This window comes from Ursus maritimus, unplaced genomic scaffold (genome assembly GCF_017311325.1).
Source record: "Ursus maritimus isolate PB19 unplaced genomic scaffold, ASM1731132v1 scaffold_13, whole genome shotgun sequence".
Lineage (NCBI taxonomy): Eukaryota > Metazoa > Chordata > Mammalia > Carnivora > Ursidae > Ursus > Ursus maritimus.
In genome coordinates, this window is record NW_024423675.1 from 58,698,076 (window position 1) to 58,714,215 (window position 16,140).

A 16,140-nucleotide genomic window follows, 5' to 3' on the forward strand; every position below is an offset into this window, starting at 1 on the left:
TCGATGATTCATTAGTTGTGTATAACACCCAGTGATTTAGAGGTCTATTCAGAAATCACAAAACAAATCTTGATTTCTTTTTTTGAGGATTAGGTGACCATATAACTTATCTTCCATACTGGAAAACTTTGAAGAGTACAAGTACCACCACCAGGGCAACATGGATAAGCCTAGGCATTTGGTCACTATGAAGAGGAGAAAAATTAGGACAAGAACTATTCACACATTGAGATTTTTCTTACTCTGGAGAGAGAAAGTACAGTTCGCATATAAATGAAAATCAAGTTCTACAGACAATTTCCTATGCCACATCCTCAGATGAACAAAGATTTACAAATAAACAGAAACTTACCTCTGGTTTAGGGACAAAAGCCTGACCCGGAATTGTCAAGATGTGCTGAACATCGCAGAGGTACTGGGCCATAACAGAAAGGCGACTACGCTGTTTGCTTCCTGTATTGGCTGTCAGTCTCTATGGAAGGACAAAAAGTTTTAGCAAATAATTAATACAGTCCGATGAGATGGAATGCAGCTAATATTCTATTATTTATGGACACTAGATGGAGTTTTGAGATAAATTTTAAGAGCATAGGCTATCCAACACATGTACACAGGCAGCACGGGGAACATTTTCCTCCAATATCAACTGAAGTACACCTAAGAAGTGTGAATTATATCCTATATAATGTACTCAGAAACCAAATAAGAACACTTCCCCAACTGGATGTTGGGGATTTTCAAACAACTGTTATATTCTGTAGAAGAAGGTCCTATATGAAACAAGTAATCAATATATATTTGATGAGTGAAGAAATTAGCAAGCACAATTAAGGACTAAAGATGCTTATTTCATTTTATGAATTACCAAAAATCTATGAAGGAACATTTTCAATGGTGCACTTCTATTTAAATGTAATAAAACCTTGAATATTCACAACTCTTGGAGACCTATTTTGGAGAACTGATTTTTGCAAAAACCAGGAATTCATTCTTTTAAGAACCCAAACACTTTAGTTTTAAAATTAGGTATATCTAAATTAACTCATAAATGCAATACAATTTCAACCAAAATCTCCAAAGGATTTTTTAAAAAGTCCTTTAAATTAAATTCCATAAAATTTTATATGGAAAAGGCAAGGGCCAGGAATAGCCAGGAAGTTCCTGAAGAACATCAATAACATGAGGAGAGCTGGGGCAGACTCGCCATAGCAGATTATCAAAATTAAGGCAGTGTGGTATTGCTCCGGGTATAGACAAACACACCAATGGAACAAAGGCCTTGGAAACAGACGCAAGAGCATGTAGATATTTGCTATGTGACAGATGTGATGTAACAACCACTAACGGGCGAAGAATGGACCACTCAATAAGAGATACTGACATAAGTAGGTATATCTACAGCAGGAAGAACTCCCTATCTCGTACCATAACCAAATATAAATTCCAAGTGAATTAACAATAAGAAAAAAGCAAAACTTAAAAATTTTTATAAGTATGACCCCATGGTAGGGAAAAATATCTTAAAGATGCAAAAGTAGAAGTCATAAAAGACTGATATTTTGCTCTATTAAAATTTAAAACTTCTGTATAATAAAAACAGTACAAACATATGTCACAGACTGAGGGAAGATATTTGAAACTCCTATCTGACAAAGAATTAGTATTCAGAACATAGAAGAAACTCCTACTACATATTAATTACCAAAAAATAAACAATAGAAAATATGATAAGAAATAAGAGCACACACATGAACCATAACCATAAACTATGCTCAACCACGTTACAAATGAGGGACATACAAATTTAAACTCTAATGAGATACAATTTTATATCTGTGAAATGAATAAAATTTAAACAACAAAAAAGAACTTGGCAGAACCTAGAATTGGTGAATATATGAAGCCAGAGGAACTCCCATTTACTGCTGGTGACTGGTACAAGCACTTTGGACTACAATTTGGCAACATATACGGGAAAGCTAAAGTTGAGTGCACCCTCACAACCCTTTAAGTCTACCTTTAGGAATAGATTCTAGGGAACAGCTTATATACTTACACAAGGAAGTACTGTGGAACAATGTTCACTGCAACATTGTGCATGCATAGCTTCAAAAAAGGCAGAAAAACATATAGGCCATCAACATGAATAAGTAAATGGTGTTACCAACATAGATCCCCAAACAGAAAATAATGAAGTGGCAGAAAATATGTAGAGCATGATTCCATTTATATAAAAACTTCAAAACATTATTCCTTACAGCTTCCTCTCTGTGTATATGTATCTATCAATGCATGCGAATGATGAATATCAATTTTAAGAGAGTATACTCAGAGAAGAGAAAAAAAGGGGATAGAAGAAGGTACCAAGCATAGCTACAATATTTTATTTCTTAAAAAAAAGACAGGAAGAAAAATGGCAACATGTTAAAATTGGATTTGAAAAATTAGGTGCACTGATTTTTTAAAAATGTATCCTGCTTCCCTTGTGTTCTTAGAGTTCATTGGGTATTCTAAACCTCTTGTAAATGATACAGGGTCAACATTACAAACAGTACAAAGCACATAATTTGGCTTGTAAAAGCTCTGCCTCAAGTAAGATAAAAAAAAAATAGGTTTTAAACAGAGATGCTCAGAAAATTTCCTAAGGGCAAATTTGTAGATTTTGTAGCATCTATTGTTACTCAGAAGCCATCCCTCCACCTCATCCCTCTTTTCAAATTATCTGCCTCTTGTCTATATTTAGACATCTGAAGTTATTGGGAGGCTGAGTTCAGGATAAGTGATGAGTTGCTTTAGTATAAAGGACAAAGTAAATTCTTCCTCCTAAACTGTAAAACCAAGAAACGTATATATTCTCAAACAAATATGAAAACAAAGACAAACACTGGAAGCACATATTTAAAGAATAAACTTATGGATCAAATGGTAAAAAATATTTCTAGCTCCTCATAAATTTCTTTTGGAGCTTAATTATACCATTGGCATGAAAGTAAAAAATTCAAAGCGCACTGTACAACTGGCATACTTCAAAGCAGTTGTGTAAAACTAAAATCCAGCATGAACATAATCACAAAATTAAAATATAAACCAAAAAAAGCCTGCACTTGAATATTATTATTTCATGCTAAATTCTCTTCCAATATTTTACTTTACATCTCAAAGATGTTTTCACTGATGAGTTCAACGAAATGTTAAAAATCACTTTAACCCAAAAGCAAACAAGGGAGGCATGCAGGGTAAACACTCTGGACATAAAGACATGTTTAAGTATATTTCACTTAGAGCGCTAGATACCCACTCCTACCAGGGAATCCTGACCCATCCAAACTTTGTAGCAAATACACCTAGGCTGTGGTGATGAAAACGTGTGAACTGTATATTGGAATTTAGAAGGAAGCAACACACACACATACCTGTGTGAATTCATTATGGAATAATTCAAGCCACAGAGCAGAAAGCTCTGCAAAAGACTTCATTAAAAACCAGCACAATCAACCATTCAAACATGAGTTAATACTTCTGTGATAGAGAGGTTATATGTAAAGCTATGAAAATTCAAACTCCATTACAAGATAGAGGATTTAACAAACAACAAAAGGCCAGGAAACCAAACCAGTTAATTTTCAGTAAAAGGAAACCTCTAACCCTTGAAATGTTAAAAGCATTCTGAGTATAAGAAAAACAAGGGGTCAAATACACCACAAGGACAATGTTCTTTTCTTCCTTATGCATCTAAAATAATTTTAAGTACAAATAGAAAACTACGCTTGTTCTTGAGAAGCTACACAGCCAAATATCAGGGACAATGAAAACTAGATTACTGGCGAGGTGACTCCCTCCCTCCCTGTTATGATGTGACCATTAAATAGCCAGGGTCCCCTGAAGATGGGAGGACATAAACAGGCTAATTCTGGACCCAGAAAGAAAAGACCACAGGTCCGGTCACATGGAGAACTTGAACATCATGACCTCAGCAGAAAACATAAAACCTGTTTTCAAGTTCAGCTTTCCCTGTAACTAGCTCCATGACCTTCTGGAAGACATTAAACTACTCTGAGTCTCAGTTTCATCATCTATAAAATGAGGTTAGATGAGATTTGTTAAGGTCTCATTTACTGCTACACAATCTGATTCTATTTTATGAGCTGTAACTTTATACTGTCTATATGTTCTTTAATGTGTGTGAGCTGAATTCTTCTATTTACACCCCGCAGACCTAGAGAGGAGGGAAGAGGATTGTGTTCATTTACTTCTGTTCTGTAACTCACAGCAAAGCAAAGTGAATGTTTAAAAGTGCTATCTGTGGAATATACAATTACAAATATGACAGTGTCAAGAACAAACAGAGGTTATGTAAGAAAATGCTGCTATATATTCTCCTGTTGAAACCTTCTTTTTTTTTTTTTTTTTAAAGATTTTATTTATTTATTCGACAGACATAGAGACAGCCAGCGAGAGAGGGAACACAAGCAGGGGGAGTGGGAGAGGAAGAAGCAGGCTCACAGCGGAGGAGCCTGATGTGGGGCTCGATCCCAGAATGCCGGGATCACGCCCTGAGCCGAAGGCAGACGCCCAACCGCTGTGCCACCCAGGCGCTCCTCCTGTTGAAACTTTCACTTACAAAATGTGAAAACTGGTCAGAGGACAAGTATTAACCATGCTTCTAAAGCATTCCATAAATTATACATTCAATATAAACTCTTCTCAACATTCATACTAGAATTTAACTAAAATCAACATTTTTTTTTTGGTTAAAGAAAAATAATTGCATATGGTGGAGTTAAAGCAACACTATTATTAATAACCACAACTGACATTCTGAGTCACTGAAAATATTACTCCACCTCTTAAGCCTCTGTTCCTTTGCATTTTCCCCCAAAAGAATTAGAGTACATGGTGTTTTTTCATCTCTATTGTGTTACTCAAGAACAGAAATACCATAATAATCATGTTATCTGAAAAAATAAAAGTCCAAAGACAAATCAAAAGGCTGAGAAAACAACAAAGAAAACTATTAATATGGGCTCGACTCAAACATACAGAAGAGAGTTAACAGATTCATGAGCAGGAAATGACACGGACCTTCGGAAAGTGGTGATGACTTAGTGTTCCAGACAAACACAAAAGGGTCCCACATTTTTGTGATGGAAAATTCTAAGACTACAAGAAAAAGATTTTATGGGGGCACCTGGGTGGCTCAGTCGTTAAGTGTCTGCCTTCGGCTCAGGGAGTGATCCTGGCGTTCTGGGATCGAGCCCCACATCGGGCTCCTCTGCTGGGAGCCTGCTTCTTCCTCTCCCACTCCCCCTGCTTGTGTTCCCTCTCTCGCTGGCTGTCTCTATCTCTGTTGAATAAATAAATAAAATCTTAAAAAAAAAAGAAAAGAAAAGAAAAAGATTTTATGGCTAAATACTCAGAAGCAAAGCTTCCTATCCTTGGCATTACTGACATTTTGGGCTGGTCAATGTGAAGTAATTTTCTGCTGTGAGGGGCTATCTTGTGTACTGAAGGATGTTTACCAGCATCCCTAACCTCTATCCACTAGACACCAAAAGCACCCCCCCACCGTTGTGACAACCAAAAAATGTTTTCAGACAGGCAGAACCTAAGAATGTGGCCAAGTAGGAGGATCCTGAGCTCCCCTCCTCCCATGCACACACCACAGCTGTAGCTACATACGGAGGAACTCGCCAAAGAATGACCTGAAGACTCTCAGAACAGCTCTTAGACAGCTGTAAGTATGAAGACGAAGCCACATCAAGAAGGGAAAAAGGGACAAAGACGTGGTCAGGTCAGGAACCAAACCCCGGAACTGACACTCGCAAGTGAGAGGGGCTATCACAGGTGCAAAGGTCCTCCCTGAAAAGTGAGAGGTTACAGCCCCACACCAGGCACCCCCCACCCTGGGAATCTGCACAGGAAGATAAGCTCCCATTACTTGTTTTTGAAAATCCACCGGGCTTAACTTCAGGAGAACTGGAGAGCTAGAGGAAACTGAGATGCCACGCTTAAAGGGACCATGCACAATCTCACTTGCTCCGAGACCCACCACAGAGGCAGCAGTTTGAAGACTGCCCGGGCCATACATGAAGGAAATTCACTAACTAGTTTTAGGGAGCATGCCAAAGGAGCAAGGTTCTATAAGAAGTTTATCCAAGAATAGAAATTCTTCTTGCTCTCCTTTCAGCCTAGACATCTGATGCTGGTGGGCACCAGTCTGACACTATCCATATACCTAGCTACCACTGCATGTCCTAACCCAGAGCTCCCCTGCAGACCTGCCTTGCCAAACCCGCCTTCCTGGCATGCATTCCTTGGCTCTTGTCCCACATACCCGGCAGATAGCCTTGGTAGAGACTGTTGCCCCTAAAAGCAACTCCTGCTGGGAAAGTGAGGGGGCATCCCTGCCCACCAGTGCACCTGCTGGAATCATGGCCCAGTCACAACAGAAGGGTGCACACAGCCAACACAGGGGATACCCCTAAAACAACTGGTTCTGGTGACTGTATTTCTAGGCCCCACAGCACACCTTCCATATAAGGCCACTACCTTCAATGCCAGGAGTCATAGCTAACCTACCTAACATATATAGAAACAGACAGTCAGACAAAATGAGCAGAGGAATAGGTTCCAAACAAAAGGACAAGACAAAAATCTAAGAACTAAGTGAAAAAGAGATAAGCAATCTACCTAATTAAGAGCTCAAAGTAATGGTTATAAAGATGCTCACCAAACTTGGGAGAGGAGTGGATGAACTGAGTAGATTTCAACAAAAAAAATATAAGGAGCAAATCTGAGCTGAAGAATACAATAACCAAAATGAAATACACAACAGAGGGAAACAACAGCAGACTGGAGGATACAAAAGAACAGATCAGTGATCTGGAGGATAGGGTAATGGAAATCATTCAAGTTGAACAGCAAAAAGAAAAACGAATGAAAAAAATGAGGACAGGTTAAGAGACCTCTGGGACAACATCAAGCATACTAACATTCATATCATAAGGGATACCACAAAAAGAAGAGAGAAAGGGAAAGAAAAGTTAATTTTAGGAAATAATAACTGAAAAATTACCTAATCTGGGAAAGAAAACCCAGGTCCAGGAAGCACAGATACCTCTGAACAAGTTGAACCCAAGGAGGTGCACATGGAGACACATTAATTATTAAAATCCCAAAAATTAAAGAAAAAGAATCTTAAAAGAAGCAAGAGAAAAGCAACTAGTTATGTACAAAGAAACATCCATAAGAGCTGATTTTCCAGCAGAAAATGTGAAGGCCAGAAGACGTGATATGTTCAAAGTGCTGAAAGAGAAAAACCTACAACCAAGAATCTCTACCCAGCAAGAAAGATTATTACTCAGAACTGAAGGTGAGATCTAAGAGTTTCCCAAACACACAAGTTAGAGGAGTTCATTACCATTAAACCAGCCTTGCAAGAAATGTTAAAGGGAATTATTTAATCAGAAAAGAAAATACCATAACTAGAAGAAAATCATAAAAGAAAAATTTTCACTGGTAAAAACAAATATTATACATTAAAGGTAGTTGATCAATCCCTTATAAAGCTAGTTATGAAGGTTAAGACAAAAGTAGTCTAATCAACTATATCTACAATAATTAGGAATATGTAACATAAAAAGATATAAAATAGGACATCAAATACATAAAACATGGGTAGGGGATAAAATAGTAATACTTTTAGAATATGTTCCAACTTAAGCCACCATCAACTTAAATAGAGGACTACAAATATAGGTTGTTATATATCAACCTCTTTTGATTATAAACACACACACACACACACACACAAATAATACACAAAAAAAAATCAAGAGAAAAGGAATAATAGATCAACACTGAAGAAAGTCATCAAATCAGAAGGGAAGAGGGCAAGAGAAAAGAGAACTAGAAAGAAAACTAGAAAACAATGAATAAAATCACAAGTACATACCTATCAATAATTACCTTAAATGTGAATGGACTAAATTCTCCTATCAAAAGACACCAGGTGACAAGCAGACAGAAAAATAAGACCCATCTATATGTTGCCTACAAGAGAATCATTTCAGACCTAGAGACACAGACTTAAAGTGAAGGGATAGAAGATATTCCATGCAAATGAAAGTGAAAGACAAAAAGTTGGGTAGAAATACTTAACATTGGACAAAACAGACTTTAAAACAAAAACTAACAAAAGACAAAGAAGGGCCTTAGTAATAAGGTTACTTATTGGAATAAGTTTATTGGAATAAGGTTATTCCAATAAGGTTGAAGAACTGTAAATATCTATGCACCCAACATAGTAGCGCCTAAGTATATAAACATAGAGAGCAAATATTAACAGAGACAAAGGGACAAAATGTAATATAAGAATAGAAGGGGACTTTAATGCCTCTCTTATATCAATTGATATTTCACCCAGACAGAAAATCAACAAGGAAACAGTGGTTTTGGATGATATGTTAGACCAAATGGACTTAACAGATATACACAGAACATTCCATTTAAAAACAGAATACACATTCTTTTCAAGTGTACATGGAACACCCTCCAAGACAGATCGCTTGTTGATCCACAAGTCTCAATAAACTTAAGATTGAAATCCTATCAAGCAGTTTCCAACCACAATAAGGCAAAAAATAAATTACAAAAAAACCCCCCAAAAACTGGAGGGGTGCTGGGGTGGCTCAGATGGTTAAGGGTCCAACTCTTGGTTTTGGCTCAGGTCATGATCTCAGGGTCATGAGATCAAGCCACATGCTGGGCTCCATGCTCAGGGAGGAGTCTACTTGACATTCTCTCTCTCCCTCTGTCCCTCCTTGCTGCTGTTTCTGCTTGTGCTCTCTCAAAATCTTAAAACAAAAAACACCTCAAAAAAAACCCTGGAAAAAATGCAAACTTGTGGAGGCAAAAAAACACACAGTATTAAACAACCAGTGGGTCAATAAAGAAAGAGAAAGTAAAAAAACACCTTGAGACAAATGAAAATGGAAATACAACATCCCAAAATCTCTGGGATGCAGCAAAGCAGTTCTACGAGGAAAGTTTATAGAGATATAGGCCTACCTCAAGAAATAAGAAAAATCTCATCTATTTAACCTTACACTTAAAGGAGCTAGAAAAAGAAGAACAAAGCCCAAACCTAGAAGAAGGAAGGAAGTAATGAAGATCAGAGCAGAAATAAATGAAACAGACTAATAAAACAGTGGAAATGATCAATGAAACCAAGAGCTGGTTCTTTGAAAAGATGAACAAAATTGATAATTAAAATCCTTGAACTTTAATATTCTTTTCTTTTTTTTAAAGAGATGGAGGAAGGCAGGAGGGGGTGGAGAGGGAGAGTGAGAAATCTTAAGCAGGTTCCACACCCAGTGTGGAGCCGGAAGTGGGGCTCAATCTCACAACTCTGAGATCATGACCTGAGCTAAAATCAAGAGTCGGACACTTAACCAACTGAGCCACCCAAGTGCCCCTCAGTATTCTTTTCTATCAAAAGTTAATAAGTCACAAGGATGAAAGGTACAGGACGGGAAATATAGTTAGTGGTGCTGTAATAGCATGGTATACTGAGAGATAGTAGTTACACTTGGGATGAACACAGCATAATGTACAGAGTTGTTGAATCACTATGTTGTACACCTGAAACTAAAGTAACATTGTGTGTCAACGTAAATTAAAAAAATACCTATTTCATTAGGTGGCTTTGAGGCTTAAATAAAAAAACATATGTAAAGTGGCTATTAGTAGGCATTCCATAAGTAATAATTGATATTAACCATTATTATTACCACACAGGCAAATAAAAAACAAGGTGAGTCTTATGACTGCCTAGCTTACAGCCTGGAAGCCATACTCAGGGTGCAGCACAGGCAGGACTATAAACAGAGCCCAGAGGTCTCCTCGATATGAGAAGACAGAGAGGCCAGAGCTCTGGGAGGCCAAGGCAGCCAGAATTTGTGAGGCAGACTATTGGATATGGAAACAGAGAGAGAGACAGGGAATGGGAGGGAGGAAGTGAGAGGGAGCTCCTGAGATATTCAGAGGGATCCTTTCAAGTCTCTGGCTGAGAACTGATCTGTAAGTGCATGAGGTTGGGAGGCTGGAGAAAGTATTATCAGAAAGTAGGACAAAATGGAGCTCACAGAGCGCTAGAAAGAGTTTGCACTCCCAACAGCCAAGTGAAGAGCTCTTGAAATACACACGGCACTGGATGGATTCCTCAGAAAGGTTCTGACTTAGTTGTGGGACTTAATTAGCCTCAGATTAAAGGTTGCCAAGAATCCATCATAACAAAGCTTAAAAGCAAGCTTCAAGCCAATCTGCAAGTGACTTATCTACGTGCCAGAGTAAAACCCACCACTCAACCCAATACAACAAGATCCAGCCCTCAACAAGATTAAAACAAAACAAAACCTCACAAAATCTATGATCTTGTCAAAAATTGCCAGCTTGCAAAGAAACAGAAAAATAGGACCCATAGAAAGAGGGGGATAAAAAATAGCACAGAAATAACAGAGGTGGTGAAAGTAATAGTCAAAGACCTTCAAACAGCTATTATAAATATTATACATATGCACAAAAATGCTAAGGAAAGCATGAACATAATGAGGTAAGGGAAAATATAAGACCCAAATGGAACTTACAGAAGTAAAAATAAAATACCTGAAATGAAAAATAAATTAAGTACAATTAACAACAGGTTAGACACTGCAGAAAAGAGCAATGAATTTGAAGACACAGTAACTGGAGTTTTTTTTTTTTTTATATTGGGTTGTTATTGGTGCTTCTAAGTAGGTGCGTTTAGAGTGTGATACAGGCAAATTCAATATATCAAGACGATTGTACGGCATCTGTTCATAAATTATAATACTACACAAACTATTCAAGTCATACAAAACCACTTTTTCAGTGTCTTCTCAATTGAGAAGGATCCTATTCAGCATGCTTCCCCTCCTCAGGTGGTTCATACTGAGCAAGATTTATGTTCAGTTTTTTATTTTCTTCAACAATAGCTTTATATTTCTCTTTCATTTCTGCTAATTGTAGGCGAAGCAGACCTATTTCTGGATTTTCTGGGTTAGCAGCTTCTAAGTGATGCTTTAAAAAGTCCAAAGCACTATTAGGCTTCCCTGGTTCTTCATATAAGGCTACCAATACCTTCTTGGTCAGCGTGTCCAGCACCCCCGACTTCTTCAAGTACCTCCAGAACTGCTCGCGCTTCGAGTGGTCGGCTTTGTAACGGGCCGCAGTGACAGCAGCAGCAGCGTAGCCGGTGCCCGCGACTGTCTGGTGGGCTCCAGTAACTGGAATTTTTATGTATGATGAATTATTTTTATTTTTTATGTATGGTGACTTATTAAATGGTTTCATAGGAGTTAACCAAATATTCAAGCATTTGCTAAATAATATTTTTCTTTTTTTCCTGCTGATGTATGATCCAATCGTTATCAAATACAAAGTTGCCTGAATCTGGGCCTTTGAATGTGGACATTACTCTGTCTCATAATGAGTCACAGTGCTTCAATTATTAGAGCTTTACAATACATTTTAACATCTGATAGGCAAGTCTTCTTTCATCACTCTACTTTTTCAAAATTTCTTAACCATTCTTGCAGGTCCACTCCTCAAGATGATCCCGGGAACTTCACTACATTTCAAGATGTTATTGAAAACACATAATTAAAAAAAAAAAATGAAGCATCTTTATAACACTCATTTTTTCTTCCACGGCTCTCTTTCTCTTCATCTTTTGAGACTTAGTAAAGTTTTGTGATTATTTTTATATAGGTGCCTCTTTTTTCTTTAGGTTTCCAAAAATAAACAATTACATGTTTCCCAATATTTTTACTCCTCTAACAGTGATATACTTTATTTGCTTCAATCCCTACTGTACTTAATTTTCTGTTCATTTATCACTAAGTCAATCCTATACTCTCCCCAACTTATGTAACTATTCTTTCAGTAAATGAAAATATGACAGGTATTTTACCAAATTCTTGCTCTGCTCTGATGTGAACTGAATATTTTTCTGAGGATTCCGTGCTCTATCTTCTGTACTGGGCCTTCTGTTTCCTAGATTTCACACCATCTTTCTTCTTGGTGTCTCCAATCAGACCAATGCTTATAGAGGTGTTGATGGAGGTCAGTGAAAAAGACTTTTCAATAACTGGTGCTAGGTTCACTGGGATCATATATTAAAAACAGTAAAACTGGCTTCTTTTTCAACCACACACAAAAATCAATCCCAAGCGGATTATAGATGTAAATGTGAAATGTAAAACAATAAACCTTCTAGAAGATAACACAGCATATCTTCATACCACCAGGATATAAAAAGAGTACTTCAATAAGACACAAAAAGCACATAAATTGACAACTAAAAACATCTGCTCTTCAGGAAGCCTGGGTGGCTCACTTGGTTGATCATCTGCCTTTGGCTCAGGTCATGATCCCAGGGTCCTGGGATTGATCCCCCCCATTGGGCTCCCTGCTCAAGGACAGAAGTCTACTTCTCCCTCCGCCCCTCCCCCCTGCTCTTGCTTGCGCACTCTCACGCTCTCTTTAGCATGCTCTCATTCAAATAAATAAAATCTTTAAAAAGACAAAAAACAAAAAAAAAATCTGCTCCTCAAAAGACACTGTAAAGACAGTAACATGCCAAAGAGTGGAAGAAATTTGCAATACATTTAACTAATAAAAAATGAGTATGAAAAATATGTTAGAACTCCTCCACATCAATGAGAAAAAGACAAGCAATCCAACAGAAAAACGGACAAACGGCAAGCACTTCGCAAAAAAGAGGTTACCTAAGAGGTCAATAAACACACAAAACAGTACTCAATTTAATTAAAAAATCAGCAAAAGACAAAATAAAACCACAATGACACACCATTCAGCTGATTAACCAAAACGCACAAGTCTGGCAACCGCAAGTACTAGCAAGGACATGGAGCAAAACGAACTTACACACATTTGGTGTGTAATAATGACTTCAGACAACAATTTAGCATTATTTGGCAAAAGGGAAGATTTGCAGAACTTATGATCCAGCACTGCCACTTCTGGATATATACTCTAGGGACAGCTTGCCTGTGTGCTCCAGCTGACATAAATAGAAGAATCTTCATGACAGTTTTGTTTGTAATAAACTAAAAACTGAAACTAATTCGGGGTTCCCAAACAGGACAATGAACAGATAAATTACAAGTTAGTCAAAGAGTGAGTAGTGTCTAGCTACACAAATAAACTACAACTATGAGCAGCATGAGTGAATCAGGATAAAAAGAATACGTGCTATATGAATCTATTTGCATAAGTTCAAAAAATGGAGAAAACTAAAGTATATTAATTATACGGATAAGAATCTATGTGATAAATTAAGCAGAGAATAATAAGTTCCGAATTCATGGTACTGATTTAGTAGCAGGTGAAGAACAGGACACACGATCACATCACAATGAGCATACAAGGGGGTGTCAAAGATGTTGGGAATGTAACTACTGACTCAAGTGGTGGGGACTCAGGTTTTCTTCTTCTTAAGCCACACAAATATGTCATATACTCTTCTGTATTTGTAGGTCATAATAAAACTTTTTAAAAAACACTTACCGGTCTGCAGATGCCCTCATTAAACCTCTGCAGCTCACAAACTGCCCTTGCCTACCCTGTAGGATTTTCTAGAGGGTGAACCTGGAACACTCCTGCTGTGGGAATGCAGGCACAGCAGGCATGGCTGAAGGAGGGGACTAAGGGAAAGCCTATGTACCACATATGAGACACCAAACAACCTTCCCTCTCTCCAAATTGACTACCACATTCTTTATCATTAGTTAAATCTTTTTCTCATTGATATGAACTTATTAAGTTCAATATATCAATTTTAACATGTCACATGCCAATCCTTATGTATTACTGTATCACCAGTACGCCACAGGTTTCATCGGTCTCTAATTATTCTATGGCCCTACTGAGTCCCTGCACGGACAACACTGTCTTTCTGGCTGGCAGCACATCATCCGTGTTCTCCATGGAGTGCTTAGAGCGATTATGCCTATGATCATCACCATGGTTAACTTGTGGTTGAGCTGTTGTTGGTTTGTGCGTGTATGGGAATATTAACTTTGAAAACATAGTCTGTGACAAAAATGCAGTATTATTTTGTTTTCGAATTTGATCATAGCCAAAAAAGAGTTAAGACTCACCTCAGCCACTTCCTTTTGAAAAGTCAATGTCATCCGGGTTCTGCCATAAACAAAAGGTCCATCTCTACAAGAAACATTTTCAAGCCACTTGATAATCAGCGGAGTTGATACATTAAAAGGCAGATTTCCAATAATATGTATATTTGGAGGATCTGGTTAGCAGAAGAAAAAACACCTTGTAATGATTTTATCAATGGATTCTGAATATAATTTTAGTTAAGAGTTAAATCAAACTGGATACTCATAGTATCAAACAAAAATATATGAAAAGATATGACTAAGTAGTTTTCAGTCCATTTATTCTTCAAAAGCAACGTTTTCTCACAATCAGCTTTGAATTATTAACAAAAAAATTCTACCTTAATTAGTGCTCAAAGTCCTCAGGTTTTTGGCTTAGGAAAAATATGAAAAAGATCTAGTTTGGGGGAAAAGACAATTTGATCTGAATATGATGTAGTCAAAGTGCCTGTGGGGCACCCAGATGAAGCTGTCAGAAGGTCAGAGGCCACGAAGGGGATAGGCTGCATGTAAAGGTGGAAGTGTCTGCAGTATACATGTGGTCAGTTAAACCACAGGAGCAGAGTCCTTCAGGCCAATCTGCAGCACAAGAGAAGATGCGCAAAAAAGAAAAATCTCAGAAACAACGTCTAAGAGGTGGGTGGAAAAATAACCACCAGCAAAGAATAGCTAGAGAAAGCTCACACAATGTAAAAGGAAGAACAGGAGGACCTGGTATCAGGGAAGACAGGAGCAGAGATAACTTCTGGAAGGGAGAAGGTAACAGCCACATACATGCCTGAGAGCTTAGTCAGATAAGGTTTCATTTTTTTTTTTAATAATAATATTTTTTTATTATGTTAGTCACCATACAGTACATCCCTGGTTTTCAATGCAAAGTTCCATGATTCATTAGTTGCGTATAACACCCAGTGCACCATGCAATACATGCCCTCCTTACTACCCATCACCAGCCTATCCCATTCCCCCACCTCCCTCCCCTCTGAAGCCCTCAGTTTGTTTCTCAGAGTCCATAGTCTCCCATGCTTCATTCCCCCTTCTAGTCAGATAAGGTTTCAAAGAGGAAATTAGGAGGTCACGGTGACTCCAGCATGGCTGGGGCAAGGCTGGAAACCCGCAGGTATGTGCTTAGAAGAGAATGGCATGTTGGAAGGCAGAGACCGGCAGTGCCAAACTCTCTGAAGGAGCCTGGCCGTGGAAAGGCTGGAGACAGGAGGCAGTTAGATGGAGGTGCACCAGTGGCCCCTCCATTTGCTCTAAAGTAATACACCCCACCTATCGATGTACGCCAAGGAACTGGCACACAACAGGTACCCCAATAAACAGTCTAGAGATGAAGAGTGCCTTGGCTGGTCATTGAATGTGAGACCATGGAAATTAGGTGGGACATGGTTTACTAAAACGTTTCTTTTTTCACAATTTGGAAAAAGTTAACATTTCATAGTTTATCCCATCCTTATGCGGTATCATAAAAATAGCAAGTTTATTTGAAGAGAATTTTAAACATTTGAAAAACATGAGACAAGTAAATTAGAATTAAGAAAAAGGAATTAGATTTACTATTTTGGAAGAAAAGCAGAATAAAATTAATGCATACCACCTATTTAATTCTGTTCTGATAATATTTAATATAAATGTATAACATTTGTAATATATAACATAAATATTTGTAATATAAATAATTATATAAAAAATAAGAAAACAACCCCAAATCACTTACCATCTTCCCACTGTCTTTTAAGACTTTCTGGAAAAGCCCTTTCTATCTTAAATGTCAACACATCTCCATGGACAATTTTCAGTTTTCCGGGTGCTGCATCAGAAAGCATCTAATTTTCAAAAAAGTCAATAAAATGAGCTCATACTTCAGAGAACAGTGAAACACATACACTCCTTCTCTTTCTATATATATATATTT

General features: G+C 37.7%; 2 protein-coding genes across 2 annotated transcripts in view; both read right to left on the bottom strand.

The window, feature by feature from the left end:
• Positions 1–16,140, bottom strand: part of TFB1M (transcription factor B1, mitochondrial) — a 68,440-nt gene that overhangs the window by 32,523 nt on the left and 19,777 nt on the right. The window contains exons 3-5 of the mRNA XM_008688528.2: positions 15,943–16,051; positions 14,205–14,356; positions 353–472 (exon numbers count right to left, since the gene is read on the bottom strand). Coding sequence (XP_008686750.1) covers positions 353–472; positions 14,205–14,356; positions 15,943–16,051 — 381 coding nt within the window. The remainder of the gene's footprint in view (positions 1–352; positions 473–14,204; positions 14,357–15,942; positions 16,052–16,140) is intronic.
• On the bottom strand, positions 10,737–11,373 carry LOC103660877 (c-Myc-binding protein-like). The gene has a single exon (XM_040628055.1). It carries the CDS (start codon positions 11,371–11,373, stop codon positions 10,936–10,938), a length of 438 nt encoding a protein of 145 aa, XP_040483989.1. The 3' UTR covers positions 10,737–10,935.